Source organism: Oncorhynchus tshawytscha, linkage group LG11, assembly GCF_018296145.1.
Source record: "Oncorhynchus tshawytscha isolate Ot180627B linkage group LG11, Otsh_v2.0, whole genome shotgun sequence".
NCBI lineage: Eukaryota > Metazoa > Chordata > Actinopteri > Salmoniformes > Salmonidae > Oncorhynchus > Oncorhynchus tshawytscha.
In genome coordinates, this window is record NC_056439.1 from 39,331,257 (window position 1) to 39,350,727 (window position 19,471).

The window sequence follows — 19,471 nt, forward strand, 5'->3', positions numbered from 1 at the left end:
AGCGCATGCAAGCTGATTTCAGCCGCCAGCTGGACGGTGTTTCCTCCGACACACAGCAGTGTGTCAAGAAGCAGTGCGGCTTAACAGGGTCATGTTTCGGAGGACGCATGGCTCTTTACCTTCGCCTCTCCAGAGTCCATATGGGAGTTGCAGCAATGGGACAAGACTGTAACTATCAATCAGATATTACGAAATTGGGGAGAAAAAGGGGTAATTAAAAAATATATATAATTTAAATACTATGACATTACTATACCCTAGATCTATATATTTATTTTATTTTTATTTCACCTTTATTTAACCAGGTAGGCCAGTTGAGAACAAGTTCTCATTTACAACTGAGACCTGGCCAAGATAAAGCATAGCAGTGCGACAAAAACAACAGAGTAACACATACAAACATACAGTCAATAACACAAAAGAAAAATAGATGTGGGGATGAGGTAGTACAGTGTGTGCAAATGTAGAAGAGTAGGGAGGAAGGGAATAAATAGGCCACAGAGGTGAAAATTATTACAATTGAGCATTAATACTGGAGAGATATATATGCAGATGAGGATGTGCAAGTAGAGATATACTGGGGAGCAAAAGAGCAAGAGGGTAAGTAATAATATGGTGATGAGGTAGTTGGGTGTGCTATTTACAGATTGGCTGTGTACAGGTACAGTGATCGGTAAGCTGCTCTGACAGCTGATGCTTAAATTTAGAGAGGGAGATATAAGACTGATTTTTGTCATTCGTTCCAGTCATTGGCAGCAGAGAACTGGAAGGAAAGGCAGCGAAAGGAAGTGTTGGCTTTGGGGATGACCAGTGCAATATATCTGCTGGAGCGCGTGCTAAGGGTGGGTGTTGCTATGGTGACCAGTGAGCTGAGATAAGGCGGGGCTTTACCTAGCAAAGACTTATAGATGACCTGGAGCCAGCAGGCTTGGCGATGGATATGAATTGAGGGCCAGCCAACGAGAGCATAGAGGTCGCAGTGTTGGGTAGTATATGGGGCTTTGGTGATAAAACGGATGGCACTGTGATAAGACTACATCCAGTTTGATGAGTAGAGTGTTGGGGGCTATTTTGTAAATTACATCGCCAAAGTCAAGGATCGGCAGGATAGTCAGTTTTACGAGGGTATGTTTGGCAGCATGAGTGAAGGATGCTTTGTCGCGAAATAGGAAGCCGATTCTAGATTTAATTTTGTATTAGAGATGTTTAATATGAGCCTGGAAGGAGAGTTTACAGTCTAGCCAGACACCTAGGTATTTGTAGTTGTCCACATATTCTAGGTCAGAACCGTCCAGAGTAGTGATGTTAGTTGGGCGGGACACACTGAACTCTATCTGAGAAGTAGTTGGTGAACCAGGCGAGGCAGTCATTTGAGAAGCCAAGGCTATTGAGTCTGCCAATAAGAATGCAGTGATTGACAGAGTCGAAAGCCTTGGCCAGGTCGTTGAAGACGGCTGCACAGTACTGTCTTCATCGATGGCGGTTATGATATCGTTTAGGACCTTGAGCGTGGCTGAGGTGCACCCATGACCAGCTCGGAAACCAGATTGTATAATGGAGAAGGTATGGTGGGATTTGAAATGGTCGGTGATCTGTTTATTAACTTGGATTTAGAATATTTTAGAAAAGCAGGGCAGGATGGATATAGGTCTATAACAGTTTGGGTCTAAGGTGTCTCCCCCTTTGAAGAGGGGGATGACCGCGGCAGCTTTCCAATCTTTGGGGATCTCATACATTACGAAAGAGAGGTGACATTACTATGACATTATAACAAAGACATCACTATACCCTATAACTATGACATTACTATACCCTATAACAAAGACATTACTATACCCTAGAAATATGACATCACTATACCCTATAAATATGACATTAATATACCCTATAACTATGACATCACTATACCCTATAACTAGGACATCACTATACCCTATTACAAAAACATCAATATACCCTATAACTAGGACATCACTATACCCTATTACAAAAACATCAATATACCCTATAACTATGACATCACTATACCCTATAACTAGGACATTACGATACCCTATAACAAAAACATCAATATACCCTATAACTAGGGCACAAAAGTTTTTTGGGCCTATAGTACTGAGTAGGACTTCCATGGAGTGTAACCCCAGTGTGTTAACCCTCACATACGCTGTGTGACTGTACCTGTGATGGCTGCGTTGAGCATGGGGTTTCCAGCTCCATCATTGTAGATGGGGGTGACAGCCAGGACATACTCAGTCTGAGAGATCAGGTTGTCCAAGGCCTTGGAGGTCACACCTCCCCCCACTTCAAGCTGCAGACCAAAACATCTTTGTTTACATCAAGCCCTACAGTCTGTCACATTATTCCAGTGTAAACCATGTTAAATCATTTACCTGTATCAACAACTGAATAACTATTGCATTATTTTGTAAATGGAGGGTTAGGGTTTGTCATGAGTAATTCTGTTTTCCTCATCATGGTCATGTTGAATGCCTTCCAAAGTAATTTTCCATTCTCATTGATGAGTTCCAAAGAATCTGTGAGAGAAACTGTGGGCGTCTTTGTATACATCTGACGAGACAGCATGTTATCTCCACTTCATGTGTAAATCCTTAGCACACGCAGAGGTGGAGAAAGATAAACAATCAAGTAAAATATATATATATATATATATATATATATATATATATATATATATATATATATATATATATATATATATAATATATATATATATATATGACAGTCAAGCACAAACATACTGCACTGGAAAAGTACCCCAAACATATTTCTAAATGCACAATAAACTTCTGTTTCTTTTCAGTACTCAGGAATCGCACGATCACGGCATTTGGTACAGGAGGTCATTCCTAATGTTCCTTAGTCTGAAATCTCTGTCAGTGGTGTGATCCTTCCATCAGACTCCTGGTCCAGTGGGGTGATCCTTCCATCAGACTCCTGGTCCAGTGGGGTGATCCTTCCACCAGGCTCTTGGTCAAATGGTGTGATCCTTCCACCAGGCTCCCGGTCCAGTGGGGTGATCCTTCCACCAGGCTCCCGGTCCAGTGGGGTGATCCTTCCACCGGGCTCCCGGTCCAGTGGGGTGATCCTTCCACCGGGCTCCCGGTCCAGTGGTGTGATCCTTCCACCGGGCTCCCGGTCCAGTGGTGTGATCCTTCCACCGGGCTCCCGGTCCAGTGGTGTGATCCTTCCACCGGGCTCCCGGTCCAGTGGTGTGATCCTTCCACCGGGCTCCCGGTCCAATGGTGTGATCCTTCCACCGGGCTCCCGGTCCAATGGTGTGATCCTTCCACCGGGCTCCCGGTCCAATGGTGTGATCCTTCCACCGGGCTCCCGGTCCAATGGTGTGATCCTTCCACCGGGCTCCCGGTCCAATGGTGTGATCCTTCCACCGGGCTCCCGGTCCAATGGTGTGATCCTTCCACCGGGCTCCCGGTCCAATGGTGTGATCCTTCCACCTCCCGGGGTGTCCCACCGGTCCAATGGTGTGATCCTTCCACCGGGCTCCCGGTCCAATGGTGTGATCCTTCCACCGGGCTCCCGGTCCAATGGTGTGATCCTTCCACCGGGCTCCCGGTCCAATGGTGTGATCCTTCCACCGGGCTCCCGGTCCAATGGTGTGATCCTTCCACCAGGCTCCCGGTCCAATGGTGTGATCCTTCCACCAGGCTCCCGGTCCAGTGGTGTGATCCTTCCACCAGGCTCCAGGTCCAGTGGTGTGATCCTTCCACCAGGCTCACGGTCAAATAGCACAGCCCCAGAGGTCCACTGCATACCCTTCTCACCAGCTGCCCTTCCCATTACGCTGTCTAATGTCATATCTCAAATGATGCGTAAAAAATATCAATATCAATCTGCTAGCTGACATGAACAGAGAATGTGCTCAGCACAGGAGCTGGTGTCTGCTGTGACCAGTAGGAGACAGAGCTAAGCATATGTTTCTGCCCACAGAGGGAGTATGTAGAGTACAGAGTATTCCTTTCACTGCTGTCTGTATCCAACAGATGTATTGTGATTATCGTATCTCACCTCTTTGGCCTCTCCCTCATCAGGCGTGTAGGTGATGATGTATTTGAGGACGGCACCTGGAGCAGCATCCCAGTTCATCTTCAGGGTGCTATGGGTAACGTCCCTGACCCTCAGCTCTCCTGCAGGGGGCATGGGCACTACAGAGGGGACAGAAATATAGTAGATGAGGCTCACCAAATTACATTATTACTTTAATCCCTTTCATTCCATAAACTAGGGAGTGAGGAGACCTGATTTACTCTATACGAGTTAGGACCTGTCGTGCCTTACCCTCCCTTAGGGCACTGAGCGCAAAACATTAACAACATTTGAAGGTACTGTACTGTATGTACATGTGACTCCTTGCTCAGTCAGGGGGTCGCTGGCTGACTGTCCATGCAGGGCTAAGATGGACAGAGTGTAGGCCGTGTTGGGGATCAGCTGCACCAACTGGACATCAGTCGTGTCCCCTCCAACTCTCATCTGCAGGGAGTACCATGACGGAACAAACATTATTTTACAAGGCTCACTGTCATTCAGACAGGCAGTTTGGATGAACATGTTTCCACAGATTAAGGGTCTTAGGCAGTGTCCAGTGTCATATAACTTATCTAAGTGCTTGCCAATACTACAGACGATCTAATCCTCTTGATTTGACACCTCAGGAACTAATATCATGCCAGAGTAAGATAAAAAAAAAAATGTAATAAATAATTCTGTGTTTTGTTGTCTCTGCATCCATAAAAAGAAAGTTATTCATCACTATTCATTGACATCTGCATGCTGTCAGGAGACATTGGCAGGGGACCGGTATATCCGGTCATTGGCAGCATCTGTGTATGTGTGTCAGTGCAGCAGTTGGACTGGCGTCTCTCTTTCTCTCGCTCTCTCTCTCTCTCTCTCAGTTGCTCTCTCTCACCTCTTTCTCCACGGAGGGCTCTGTGGCGTTGATGGCTCTGTAGAGTAGCATGTAGTTCGTGGCACCCACTGCTTCCTCCCACTTCACCCTCATGGTGGTGGGACGCTCCTCATAGATGATCATCTTCCTCACTGCGCTGAGGGGCACTGGACATGGGAAGAGGGAGAGGGAAACACTTAGATTCTAAACACACACAATCCCATCCAAAAATGAAATATTTGTAGTGAACCGTAGCCATGCAGATTTCATGTGCCTATTCAAGTAGTGAGAACTAAACAATGAGGTATTTTATAGGAGCTTTTATGGAGAAATAACTCAAAAAGAAAATTGCTTCATAAAATCACGCTATTCTAGAGGACAAATAAAAGAATAGTGAAGAACAACATAAAAAGACCTCTCATTCTTGATGCACATAGTGGGCGCCGAATAACAGCATGGTTTTGAGTTTGAAACAGTGTTTCCCCCTTTGATTACAATAATATCAGCCTTATATGGTATCATAAATAAGACAGTGTTGTTCTTTCTTTAACGTTGAAAACAGGGACCGCACAAGCACCACAGGAACATCCATAAAGTCACAGTGGTGTACTGAATGTAACGGAAGAATACTTGTTTTTACAGTCTCAAAGACATCCATTGTTGATCCTATAGAGATTACGTGTGGGACATACAGGTATGTTACAGGACAGTAATGGACAGGTACAGTAGTATAGTGGTTTTAAAGAAGAACACAGAAAAACAGATTAGGACTCACAGGTGGTTTCAGCGCCCTTCAGTGGGTCGCTGCTCTCGTCTCCGATGACAGAGTAGACGTTGACCAGATACTCAGTCAGTGGGTTCAGGTTAGGTAGGATGGCTGTGGTCACAGAGCCATCAACATACATCTACACCCAGACAACAAGAGTAAACATGAACCAGGCGAATACAGTATGAGGTTGTAGAATGACTTTGGATGTCTATTTTAAGTAACCCCATTGACAAGCATGGAAAGGTTGGTTTCTGTTGGAGGACAAATAAGCCAAACAATACAACAAAGTACAGCTATCAGTGGTTCCTGTGTTGATGCTAGTGGTCTTCATTGAACCACAAATATGACCCATTTCTGGAAGCTAGGCGTATGTTACACGTCACTACTTTACAGGAGAGGTATTTAAAAGTTTGTTTTTGTTTTTCAAAAATGCTTGCTGGAACATGTGAACTTTCATGTGCCTTAATAACAAATGTGTATGCCTTTTGTAAATATGAATGCAATTGTTAAATAACGAGCCTAGTTGGTTTAGCCATGGAAAATGCAGGAACCTTCCCACTAGCCATGATTGGCCGAGACAATGGGTGGGCTGGACATGCCGAGAGATGAGTTTGCATTGGTCTGCCATGTAAGCTGCTTCTGTTTATAACAGGAGCTGTTAAATACTGTATGTGTGGACAATCCTGTCTACTGCAGCTTTTTTTGAAAAATATTAAATTGTTCTCAACATTGCTGCCCTGAAGTTAATGATCGTGCAATGCTGACTCTCTCGAACTCTGAAAAGGAATCAGACAATGAGGAAATCACTGATTTAGGTCAAAACATTTTCATTGAACCAGACATTGTCGAGTCTTCTGATGACAATGGTGGGGAAGAAATGGTGTCGTTGTCATGGAAGAAGTTGACCTGAGTTTTGAAATCAGTGGAATGCCCAGTGGAAGCAGAGAGATGATTGCCAAATGCGGAGAGAGTCTGTTGTATAAAACATTTGTCTCCGGATAACATCTTCAAACTAAGGGCAACCGTAGCATGCATGACAAAGGGAGAAGAGTTCAACCATGTATACACGTAAGAGTCAAGCGACATTTTTAGATATTATATGTTTCCAATTTCGTGGAAAGTCATTTTCATTGCAAGTTAAAGTATTCTGTTAACTAGCTAGCTAAATTTAGCTAGCTGGCTCGTTGGCTAACGTTACGTGTATGATCTGTGTCGGAGCTCTAGAAAGAGGCCTGAGTTCCAGAGTTGGAATTCTGAGTTGGATGACCATTCAAATCGATTTTTCCCAGTCTTTTTTTTTTAGTTCCCAGTTGTTTTGAACGCGGCATTAGAATTGGGATTATGGTTCATTGTTTAGCTAGCTAACTAGCTAGCTACATGTATAAACAAAAGACTCCACTATCCAAGTAACCATTTCACTGTACCGTTTACACCTTCTGTATCCTGCGCATGTGACAAATACATTTAGATTTTATATAGTGTTTGTTTACCAGATACGGTAATGTGAAGAACAGTATGACCTGCACCAAAGTCAGATTAGGATATAGGCCAAGGACTAGATAAAGTTTATTTTTACTACTACTTTTTGCTTCTACTCTCACTACTTTTAGTCTTGAAATATTTGGTTGTTTACTACACTGTGAATCCTTAGAGAGATGGGTGTGGCTACGGCTTAAGAGGGTTTGAACGATGTTGAATGGGTGTAGACAAAGAAGAACTCTCCAGTAGCCGTACCAAAATACTCATGAGCCATTTTCTCAAAAGTAGGGTTACAATTTCATTATCTTTCAAATTTTGCTACATAGGACCGAATCCAGGTGGTGGGTCAGAAATTGGTTGTAGGAACTCTGAACAAACTCCACACTTTCCGACCCACTCTGTTTCTATTTAGAAGAGTAAAAAACAAACAAAATCTTGATCACACACTAGACCACTGCATCACAAAGCCATGAGAGTTGGAATAAAATGAATACTTAGAAAAATGAAATTGGACTCCAAGAAGTTGGAAGTTAGCTACTCCATTCTAGTACACTGGAGCCAAGACCCTGCAGCTGTCAGATAAAGGGATATGAAATAAACAAAACAAACATTTTTTACTACTAGTACTCTAAATTGAAAGCCTTTTATTTTGTGGTCTTACCCTCTGCCAAACCCATTTTACCAAACACCCTCATACTGAGCAGCCAACACAAGCTTGAGGAAGGGAGGTGGGGAGAGTTTCTGGGGTTTCCCTCTAGTATCTGGCAGATCAGAGGCTAGAACTAAACCCAGGACAATGAAAAAATTCTTCCCAAAAACCTGCCCATAATGTCCTCAAAGCTACATGTAGGGTAGGTGTGGGGTCAGGGTGAATACTTACAGTATGTCATCTCTTCTATCTTTATTTAGCAAAGTAAGTCATTGAGAACAAAACCTTTACAACTTGCTTCCATCCTCATCCTTCCATCCTCAGGTGGGAGTGACAGAGGGATTTGTGATAGAGGGTGAGTGACAGAGGGGTTTGGGGGTTGATAGAGGGTGAGTGACAGAGGGGTTTGGGGGTTGATAGAGGGGGAGTGACAGAGGGGTTTGTGATAGAGGGGGAGTGACAGACGGGTTTGGGGGTTGACAGAGGGTGAGTGACAGAGGGATTTGGGGGTTGATAGAGGGGGAGTGACAGAGGGGTTTGGGGGTTGATAGAGGGTGAGTGACAGAGGGGTTTGGGGGTTGATAGAGGGGGAGTGACAGAGGGGTTTGGGGGTTGATAGAGGGGAGTGACAGAGGGGTTTGTGATAGAGGGGAGTGACAGAGGGGTTTGGGGGTTGACAGAGGGGGAGTGACAGAGGGATTTGGGGGTTGATAGAGGGGGAGTGACAGAGGGATTTGTGATAGAGGGGGAGTGACAGACGGGTTTGGGGGTTGATAGAGGGGAATGACAGAGGGTTTTGTGGGTTGATAGAGGGTGAGTGACAGAGGGGTTTGGGGGGCTGATGGGGAAGTGTGGAGGTTAAAGGTATGTACCTGCTGAGGGCGTCCAGACAAGGTCATGTACTCCACACGGTACTTCTCCACTGGACCTTCAGGGCCTGTCCAGCTGGCACGGAACGAATAGTGGGTCACCTCTGAGGTCACAAGGTCCGTGGGTGCCTCGGGGCCACCTCCTATCAGGGAAAGGGGAGAGAGGCGGTCAAATCAACCCAAAGCATAGGATCTCATTGTTTATTATATGTCACTTTATTCCTAGTTAGAGTTAAAGTCGGAAGTTTACATACACCTTAGACAAATACATTTAAACTCAGTTTTTCACAATTCCTGACATGTATAATCTTAGTAAAAATTCCCTGTCTTAGCTCAGTTAGTATCACCACTTTATTTTAAGAATGTGAAATGTCAGAATAATATTTAGTATTTATATTATTTAAATATTTAATATTTCTTTCTTTCATCACATTTCCAGTGGGTCAGAAGTTTACATACACTCAATTAGTATTTGGTAGCATTGCATTAAATTTATTAACTTGGGTCAAATGTTTCAGGTAGCCTTCCACAAGCTTCCCACAATAAGTTGAATGAATTTTGTCCCATTCCTCCTGACAGAGCTGGTGTAACTGAGTCAGGTTTGCAGGCCACCATGCTCGCACACGTTTTTTCAGTTCTGCCAACAAATGTTCTATGGGATTGAGGTCAGGGCTTTGAGATGGCCACTCCAATACCTTGACTTTGTTGTCCTTAAGCCATTTTGCCACAACTTTGGAAGTATGCTTGGGGTCATTGTCCATTTGGAAGACCCATTTGCGACCAAGCTTTAACTTCCTGACTAATGTCTTGAGATGTTGCTTCAATATATCCACATTTTTGTTCCTCATGATGCCATCTATTTTGTGAAGTGCACCAGTCCCTCCTGCAGCGAAGTCCCCCACAACACCCCCACAACCCCTTTTTCAACCAAACATAATGATGGTCATTATGGCCAAACAGTTCTATTTTTCTTTCATCAGACCAGAGGACATTTCTCCAAAAAGCACGATCTTTGTCCCCAGGTGCAGTTGCAAACCATAGTCTGGCTTTTTTATGGTGGTTTTGGAGCAGTGGCTTCTTCCTTGCTGAGTGGCCTTTCAGGTTATGTCGATATAGGACTTATTTTACTGTGGATATAGGTACTTTTGTACCCGTTTACTCCAGCATCTTCAGAGACTCTTTGTTGTTCTGAGATTGATTTGCACTTTTCGCATCAAAGTATATTCATCTCTAGGAGACAGAATGCGTCTCCTTCCTGAGCGGTATGACGGCTGCGTGGTCCCTTGGTGTTTATACTTGCATACTATTGTTTGTACAGATTGCATACTATTGTTTGTACAGATGAACGTGGTACCTTCAGGCGTTTGGAAATTGCTCCCAAGGATGAACCAGACTTGTGGAGGTCTACAATTTTTTTCTGAGGTCTTGGCTGATTTCTCTTGATTTTCCCATGATGTCAAGCGAAGAGGCACTGAGTTTGAAGGTAGGCCTTGAAATACATCCACAGGTACACCTCCAATTGACTCAAATGATGTCATTTAGCCTATCAGAGGCTTCTAAAGCCATGACATCATTTTCTGGAATTTTCCAAACTGTTTAAAGGCACACTTAGTGTATGTAAACTTCTGACCCACTGGAATTGTGATATAGTGAATTATAAGTGAAATAATCTGTATGTAAACAATTGTTGGAGAAATGACTTGTGTCATGCACAAAGTAGATGTCCTAACCAACTTGACAAAACTATAGTTTGTTAACAAGAAATGTGTGGAGTGGTTGAAAAACAATTTTTAATGACTCCAACCTAAGTGTATGTAAACTTCCGACTTCAACTGTATATGTACCTGTACATATCTAACTCAACTACTTCGTACTCCTGCAAAACTAATTGTGTATTTACTAAGCTTTTATCATTACATGTTTTACTTTTCTGTTAATTCCCGTATGTAAGCATTTCACTGTTAGTCTACACCTGTTGTTTACCAAGCATTTGAGTTGCCTTTCACAGATTTGGACACAGCTCCCTAGCAGAAAATCCAGTTGACAGACAGACAAAGACTCTTTACTCCAGATGGCTGCACGCCACGTTTAAGCCTTTTTAAAAAAGAAAAAAGAAAAGGAACTTCTCCCACATAGTATCCAGTTCCAGCTCATTCATTTGATTAAGGAGCAGACTATTTCTAATTTCAGAGAGGATAAAATAGATCATCGGGGGAAAGAGGACTAGATTCTATATTATTTCCAGTGGTAAGCTGGCATTCAGCTCCTTGTGTTGTCTCTGGTGCTCCAGACTTGCAACTCTATTGAGGGTCTCTCTTAGCCATGACCTAAACCCTGTTTACATAACTATAGCCTCAAACAGATCCAGATCGTCGCCCGTATTCACAAAGAGTCTCAAAGATCTAGGATCAGCTCTCCCCTCTTATTCATTATGAAATCAAAGGCAAAACTGATCCTAGATCAACGCTCCCGCTCTGGAACATTTTGTGAATATAAGCCTTAGCACTAAGCACTAGTATTAAGACTAAGGGGTTTAACCTGCATAGCCAATAAGACTGTCACCTTATTAACAGTCACGACAAGGAGTTTAATGGAAGGCTGAAGGTACCTGGTCCCTTGACGCTGTTACAGAGGTTGTCAGTCAGGTCGTCCACTATGTCCAGCAGAAAGGAGAAGTCGGCCACGTTGTACATGTGGATCTCCTCCGGGTCAGAGGCGATGGACCTCAGCTCATTCTCGTCAGCGTTCTTCACACCTAGGAGGAGTCAACAAGGGACAACTGTCAAGTCAGCTATCCCGTCTTAGAGCAATTATTCTAGGGCAACTCGAGCATTCACACGCTACGTCAAGATGACAAAGATAACTGTCATTATTCAAGTTGAGATGGATACAAGGAGTGTCAGATGTCCTATCAAGTCAAAATAGAAGAAAGGGAAAAGTTCCCAGTGAAGATGGCAGAGACTCACCGATAGCATACAACTCAATGCCCTGGTCACGCAGTTTCTGGGAGTTGGCAATGATGTCATCCTGAGACTTGCCATCAGTGACCAGCACTCCGATCTTACGAGCATTGGGTCTCATCCCAACATTCTCCTTGAAATTGTTCTGGAGGATGTAGTTCAGAGCCAAACCTGCAACGAAGACAGAAACATTTATTTATCACACTGATTATACGGTTTAATCATTTCTCTGAGGCCTTTCCAACAAGGCAGCTAAACAGAATGCAGATGATTATAAAATACATTGTGAGCCTATTAGGAACAACAAAGTTTTATTTGCATAATGGAGCATACAATTGAGTTCCGTTCCCTTCACCCTCTGGCTATCACACAAGCAGCTCAGCTGCCAAGAATCAAAGCAGTGGCACAGTTTCCATTGTGAAGTTTACGAACTGGAACCTTTTTCAGTAGCCAATACAAGCACGAACATGATAGAGTTAACAGTATAAAACAGTAATGTCTGCATTGAGGTTATAGATGTAGATTAAGTACAGTACCAGTGAGTGTGTTGCCTCCTTTGTAGGGCAGGTTGGCGACAGCCTCCAACAGGGAAGCTCTGGTCCTGTGGGCATTCAGGTGCCACTCAGTCTTAGGGTCACCACTGTACTGGGCCAGACCTGGGAGAAACACACAGAGAGCCTCTGTCAGATCAGATGCCATGTAAATCTACACAACATTATAACACCTACAGAATTACTGGAGAGTGGAGCTACAATAGTGTTATCTATAGCAGGGAGCAGGAATGCTGTGAGACTTTAGGCACACTGAGGTTCAACCTACCGATCTGGACCCTGTCAGGGCTGATGTCAAAGACTCCCACCATGCGAGAGATGAAGGAGCGAATGGTTTTGAAGTTCAGACGGCCGATACTCCAAGAGCCATCGATCAGCAGGACTATATCAGCCCGGGCTTTGGTCTTACACACCACATCTGAGAGGTCAGAGGTCACAGGTCAGAGACACAGAACAGAACAGTGATGGGCTCTAGTTATTATAATACAGTTTCCGTTATATTACAGGTGAAGTTATGAGGGCAGACATGTCATGGAGATGGCTCAGAGGTGTTTAATAATGCATGGGTGTGAAGAGAGGTGAAGTAGTAGGAAAGAAAAGAGGTCATTGACATTACATTGTTGACATTAATTCACAGTACATCACACACACTTCCCAAACAGAAAAAAAACACTTTCTATTCCATTTTTAGAGTTACAAGTTATTTTCATCATACACATTTCATTTCCAGGTGCCGATATAATTATTGTCTTCTTTTCTTCCAACAAGTTGAGACTGTTCTGTCTCTCTCTCTCTCTCTCTCTCTCTGTGTCCGAGGAGTATTCTTCACTGGCCACTGCTCAGCCTCTCCCGGGGAACAACAAAAAAGAAGCTCTCCTGACATGATCTACGAGGGTCTCCTTGGTGAGAGTTACTGTGCATTCCTCACTGGCACAGCTCTCACTGTTTTCCAGACACCTGTGGGATGAGAAGAAGGCCTCGTCCCCAGTCCGTTAAGACTGCAGATGCAGCAGCCGCACACAGACATTGTGCAATCTGCCACTGTCTGCAATTGAAAACAGGTTACATGATGTTTGATTTACAGACTAGTCTTTCCTTCCCCATGCGGCCCACAGATAAATAGATGTCCCGCGGAGTGTGACTGAACCGTGTGTCGTTCGGATTACAGGCTGTTTTAGTTAGCTACACAGTCGTAACAAAGACAATTATCTAAGGCTATCGGGCGAGACTACAGGGGGAAGATTTATCGGCCACGGCAGAGGTTTGTCCTTTGACTGCAATATGCATTTCACCAAATAAATCAATTCAGATCCAGTCTCTGTTTATGGCACTGTAAATTCAATGTTTTGTTTACTTGTGCGTTACAGCACAAATGTATCTGTGACTCAAAGAACAGTTATCTATAATTTACAGGAAAAAAACACTTTGAATGTGGAAAAGGAGACACATTTCCATTACTGTCTGGTGTAAAATATCTTCAGAGTTGAGGGAGGCTGATGAACGGATTACTTCAGACCCAATCTCTCTCTCCTCACTCCCTTCTTAATCTCACTCCTCCAGGATTGGGGATGGGGGGACTGAATTGAGGAGTACTGGGTAAGGAGAAAGGTGGAAATGAGGTATAGAAGGGTTGTTCTGTCCCCTTTATTAAATTATATTATTGTGGGTGGGTGGCTGCCTGACTGACTGGCTGACTGGCTGACTGGGTCTTGTCACTGTATCTGCTCCCTATTAGAGGAGGCCTTCCAGTCAGCTGAGTGTCAGACTGGCCTCTCTGGAGCCTTCCATCAAACACATAACATTTTCCTCCTTCTCTCTCTTTCCTCTCCTCTCCTGTCACTCACTGCCCTGCACCACGCCACGTGCTCACACCCGGTAGCTTGTAAAACACTGGTAATTGCAAACAGCTTCACCTTTTTTCAATTCTACTGCTCTTAGCTGCCACAGGATCCAGAAAGAGAAAAAGGAACCCAAAGTGATGAAAAAAGCGAGCAGCCAACAGATGGAACAGTCGTTAAATCTGTTATTTGGTGAGACAATTAGCTTTGAGGAAAGGCATTTAGGGCAACTCATCTGTTTTTATGGGGAGAGGGATTAAAAATGTATACCCACACTTTGGCTATGGATGCAGGAGACACAACATATATACATATAAGGTCTTAAATATCATGAGGGAGAATAATAAAACAATTTTTAAAAATCCTATAGGTCATTAGGGTTGTTGGGTTCTTTGAGGAAAATGTGTTATTTCGCCTTTGCCTCTAAAATGGATCACAGCTTTTTTATATATACGATTCCTGAATACAAATATTTACCTTACGCATGACCCTTTAATTTTTAACATGGCTGCCGTGCCCACGGTTGTTGATTGGCTGTGCATAAGATCAATTCTTTCCAGTGTAGTCTCATGTGTAGTGCTGAGTTGCTGTTGCCGGCTATGATTATTCATGTAGGAGGGGTATAAGAGTAGGCCTTACCTCCATCATATGGTGGTGGTTCAGGGGCATCAGAGAGAGTAGTCTTTTCCTCTCCATCCAACGGCTGGCTCTCTCCTCCCTCAAACATCCCAAACACACTCACTGTGTACTTGGTACCAGCCCTGTGAGACAAACTTAAATCAGTTACACTTCATTCATCTCAACAGGTTTGTCTGAGAGATATGACTGAGAGACTGACACAACAAATTGCTGAACTAATGAAAATGCGGCATAGCTCAAACGACAGTACCTGTGCAAAGTAATACATTACATGTGACAGTCCATCTTATATACTTTACATTCCAGTCCAAGGATAAGCCTACCTGAGCTCCTCCAGAACCACAGTGTTGTCATAGGGTCCGACCAGCAGCTCTCCCAGGTCTATATCATTCCCAATGGGGTGGAAGGTGACCTTGTAGCCCTTGACCTCCCCTGGAGCGGGGTCCCAGGTCACTCTGAAACTGGTCCTAGCAGGCTCGGAGGTCTGCAGGTTTCTAGGGGCTTTGTACGGTGACACTGGAACAGAGAAAATTAAGATTTGATATAAACAGATGAATATAAAGTGGAAGTAAAATGTGGCTAAACTATTACAATTACTAGTAAAATCCTAGTACTTAGCTGCCTATTTGGAGATCCATTCTCTCCTGGGCTATCCTACTGCAAGCATCTGTTTCATGCAAGATTTAGTTGTTGATGATGATAAGTACTTGATATGAGTCTGCATAACCCTCCAGTGACTAACTACTGTACAAGACTCCCCTAACCTAACGTAAACATCACAGAGCACAGTTCAGTTGTGGTTAATGATAAACCAACGTACGTGTGGTTCCTACTCCTTGCCTTGCTTTTCCTTCTCCCTGCTTGTACACAGGCAGCACTGTGATGTCGTAGGTGGTCATGGGCGTTAAGCGTCTCAAGATGGTGTTGGTGGTCCCAGCGGGCACCTTGGTGGCCAGCTGTCGCCCTCCCGACGCCGGCTTGTATGTCACCCGGTAGTTGACAACATTCCCGGGTGCAGGCTGCCATGTCACCTTCATGCTCTTCTCCGTCTCCTCGGAAACGGCAACAACTTTTCCGGCTGCAGACACTGGGAGCACAAATGAAAGAAAATGAATGATTGATGGATTGATTTTGGTATCATGCTGCGAGTTTGAGCAGAAAGTAGAATTGGAATGCATGCCAAATTGCTGCCTACATTTCAAAATGGTATGAAGCCATGGCTTCTTTCTGGGCAATCTAAACATTGACAAGGTTGGATACCTCCAAGGTTTTCACGGCGATATCTGTTCAGTTTCCATATGCTTATGAACACAAATCCATCCAAACATAGTTTTATTTCCCAGTCAAACCATACACTGACCAGACTCTGCTTTACTAGATTGTGTTGAGGTGGTGGGTTGTACCCACTGTGTGTTTTATCTTTCCATACTATGACCCCAGTGTGTTTTTGGTGCAGGAAGGACAAGTGTGAATTGCCAAAACCCTTAAACGAGCTCAGGAAAATATTCAGACAGCTAGACTTCAGAGAGAGGAGTTTTATGGACGGAAAAAAGCAGCCTGTCCAAGTTTTCACTGCGTGGTTTGATCCAAATGGACCTGTCCTGTTAGCGGAGACAGAGAGAGAGAGAGACAGAGAAAGGGCTGGTGGTTCTGGTGGAAGAACCCGCAGGGCTAGTGACCATAGATATAAACCATACGAGCCTCCGGAGGTGCCTCAAGGTTGTTTTCGGTGTAAATTGCACCTGTCCTGCTTTCCAGAATCAATAAACAAAACGATGGAGAGACACATTTTCCATTAGCACATTTTGTCTCGCTAACCAGCGGATGAATTCCCCAAACGGGACGAGTTTCCGTCAATGTGCTTTTCTCATTTCAGTGGGTCGCTGTATTGTGAGGAGAGGGGAAGCACTGTCTACTCCTGTGTCTATCCCAATCCACAATCTCCCCTGATAACTGGGGGCAGGTGTGGCGCATTGCATCATGGCCATATACGTACATAACAGACACGTGCACAAGCATGCACCAACGCACGCAGTCACACACGTCACCCTGATTGCAAAAGCATCTCGTTGGCTGTTCAGATGGATCAGGTGAATGCCAGCAGCATTGACGTTATCTCCAAGCTCAAAGAATGAGTCGGAAATGTCACCGTATCTCACTTTTTCCACATCATGTGCCCAAGAATGGGGCTGAAGTTTCCTGCATAACTCTAAAGCCTGGGTCACTGCTTTCAACAGTCAGGGTGACAGGACTGAAGTTGTTTCATTTATTTTTTACCTTTTTTATCTACTCCTGGATTATAAAAACTATGAAAGCTTGACGCTCATGGTGTATTTACGAAAATAAGGTCTGTTCATAAATCCAATCTCTTCAAGGGCTCAAACCATCTTGACACACTCTTTAATGTCATCAGACAAATATGACCCACTCTGGATCTCCTATTCGTTCCAGGTGCTTTATATAGGCTCGTTCCAGTTATATAGATAGATTTTCTGAGGTCATGGGGTATTTTTATATCCTACATCTATATATTTTTTTCAGCTCTGTGGTAAACTGTGGATGAAAAACCCAGAAACCCATCTTCTCAGGCAGACAGAGAGGATGAGTGAAAGAGAAAGAGAGCGAGAGAGAGATTGAATGAGAGAAACAGACACAGAGAGACAGAGAGAGAGAGGGTTCCACAGTAAGTGAGTATGGTGGAAACATTAGGGAGGAGAAGTGACTTACCATCTGTGGTCTCAGCACCCACGAGCGGCTCCCCCTCTCTCCTGTCGTAGGTTGCGTAGACAGAGACCTGGTAGCGCGTCTCTGGAGTGAGCCCGTCCAGCACTGTGGCCGTTACATCTCCAGGGACTGACTTCTCCCCTGTCTCCTCCATGTACAACGACTTCCACTTCAACCAGTAGGAGCGCACATTACCAGGCGCTGCCGTCCAGGAGACAGCGAAGCTGGTTTCCGTGACATCTTTGGTAACCAGGTCTTTAGGGGAGCCAAGGACTGTGAGGGGAAAAAGGACAGAGGAAGCTGGGAAACATCTCACATACCAGTGTTAGTACAGAGTCTGTATCAAATGGACCAAAACAGTTTGTGTTAGGTCTGCTAGTTGATATGGCAGTTTGTCTCACTCTGGATGCAGATAGTGTGGGCGAGTGTATTCTAGTGAGGAGGAGGAATTCGCTGGTATAGTGATAAACCACCAACGATTTATCTGTCTCTGTTTAACCCCTCAAGGTCTTTTTGAAACAAGTGATTTACTTTGTTCATAATCAGAAGGATCGGAAAAAGCTCTGCAAAACCAATCACTGGATTCCAGTGCTCAGCTCAGAGTGTCTCGCTCACAGCATTTTCATTTTCCATCAAAACAGAAGAAACTTGATCCGATAAAGTGTGTTTGTTACAATTGCAGATGCAGAGAGAGAGAGAGAGAGAGAGAGAGAGAGAGAGAGAGAGAGAGAGAGAGAGAGAGAGAGAGAGCTGATCCAAATATGAGGAGTAATGAATTCAACAAGGAAATTAATGGAGAATTCCAGATTTTGGAGGGCCTGTCAAGGATAATATTCTGTGGCCCCTCTAGATGCCAAGTCCCCTCCATCCAGGGAGCAGCGAGCTGCTGCCAAGCGCTGAGGAGAGAGACCACTGACTTTCCCGGCTGTGCTGCTGCACAAGAGGGACCGGATCACACGATAATGACTTCTGCAGACAATGACCCACTTTTCATCAGTACTCTGAGCACAGCACACTCACAGGGGCCAAACGCTGAAGCACATACATGCAACACAGACTGACACAGCTAGCTGCCTCCATTTTGAAGTAAGCTCAGTTGGAATTAGCAAAACATGCATTTGAAACCAACAATGTAAGCAGAACTTAGATTTGTAAATGGACAATCTCTCCCAGCCTCTGTGCAATGACGAAAAGCATTGAAGAAGCATTGAAGAAGGAGCCATTAACAAAGGATGAGCTATTATACATTTTAATCATCACACTGGCAAATACGGTTGTCAGCATAATCCCCTAAATCTCGAAAAAGAAAAAGAAGGAAACACATCTGACAAACATAATGGGTCTAGATCACTGAGACACAGAGTCTAATCTGTATACTTCACTAAGTGATGTATAGGAGTAGACCAGCCAGGGGCTTCCTGTAACCAAGGCATGTTTGTTGATGTAGCTAACCTTCAAATCGTGGGCCAAAAGCCGTGTTGGTTTGGGCTCGAATTGGATATGTGGATATATATCAATATGTGTCAAGAGGATGAGTCAGGTGCCAGGAAAAGTACACTGTGTGTGCTGCCTGCTATGAGGCTGAGCCTTCATAAAAAGCTCACCCTATCAGCTCACATATGGACACAAACATCGCTCTTATCAATGTAACTTAACAGCATGCATTTACTGCATTCATACAGTACATGAGTTCTTGTCTAACAAACAGCATACAGGCAATGCTTATTATTGAGCCCACAGTCAAAGAAGAAACACCACTGGAAACGGAGACTTCAATTTACAGATAAACAGTTTAGCCAAGCCTCATTTGAGAACCGCTCTTTGGAGATGGTAAGTGCTATCCAGAATCCTTGTGACATCCCTACCCTAAACCCTACCGTTAGTCTAACCTTAACCCTTACCTTAACCATTTTAAATGTCAACTTCCAATGGGGTAGGGACGTGCCAAGGATGCTCGATAGCAAGGGCACTCTCCAGATGGCAAAGAGAATCCATCAAACTCACTGCACTTCTATTGACACTTCCCTTATTTAACTGCCCTGGAGCCTGGTCCACCTCGGCTCTGT

At 44.2% G+C, this 19,471-nt stretch overlaps 1 protein-coding gene across 3 annotated transcripts in view; it reads right to left on the minus strand.

Moving 5' to 3' along the window:
* The window catches only part of LOC112261979 (collagen alpha-1(XII) chain), an 81,819-nt gene that overhangs the window by 37,162 nt on the left and 25,186 nt on the right, over window positions 1–19,471 (minus strand). For 2 of the 3 annotated variants that reach the window (XM_024437638.2, XM_024437639.2), the window contains exons 14-27: window positions 17,409–17,678; window positions 15,502–15,768; window positions 15,005–15,197; window positions 14,682–14,803; window positions 12,473–12,622; window positions 12,190–12,309; window positions 11,660–11,824; window positions 11,302–11,448; window positions 8,697–8,836; window positions 5,703–5,832; window positions 4,949–5,094; window positions 4,383–4,512; window positions 4,051–4,187; window positions 2,182–2,311 (exon numbers count right to left, since the gene is read on the minus strand). In XM_024437638.2, coding sequence (XP_024293406.1) covers window positions 2,182–2,311; window positions 4,051–4,187; window positions 4,383–4,512; window positions 4,949–5,094; window positions 5,703–5,832; window positions 8,697–8,836; window positions 11,302–11,448; window positions 11,660–11,824; window positions 12,190–12,309; window positions 12,473–12,622; window positions 14,682–14,803; window positions 15,005–15,197; window positions 15,502–15,768; window positions 17,409–17,678 — 2,247 coding nt within the window. The remainder of the gene's footprint in view (window positions 1–2,181; window positions 2,312–4,050; window positions 4,188–4,382; window positions 4,513–4,948; window positions 5,095–5,702; window positions 5,833–8,696; window positions 8,837–11,301; window positions 11,449–11,659; window positions 11,825–12,189; window positions 12,310–12,472; window positions 12,623–14,681; window positions 14,804–15,004; window positions 15,198–15,501; window positions 15,769–17,408; window positions 17,679–19,471) is intronic. The other variant, XM_024437640.1, reaches the window with a different exon arrangement.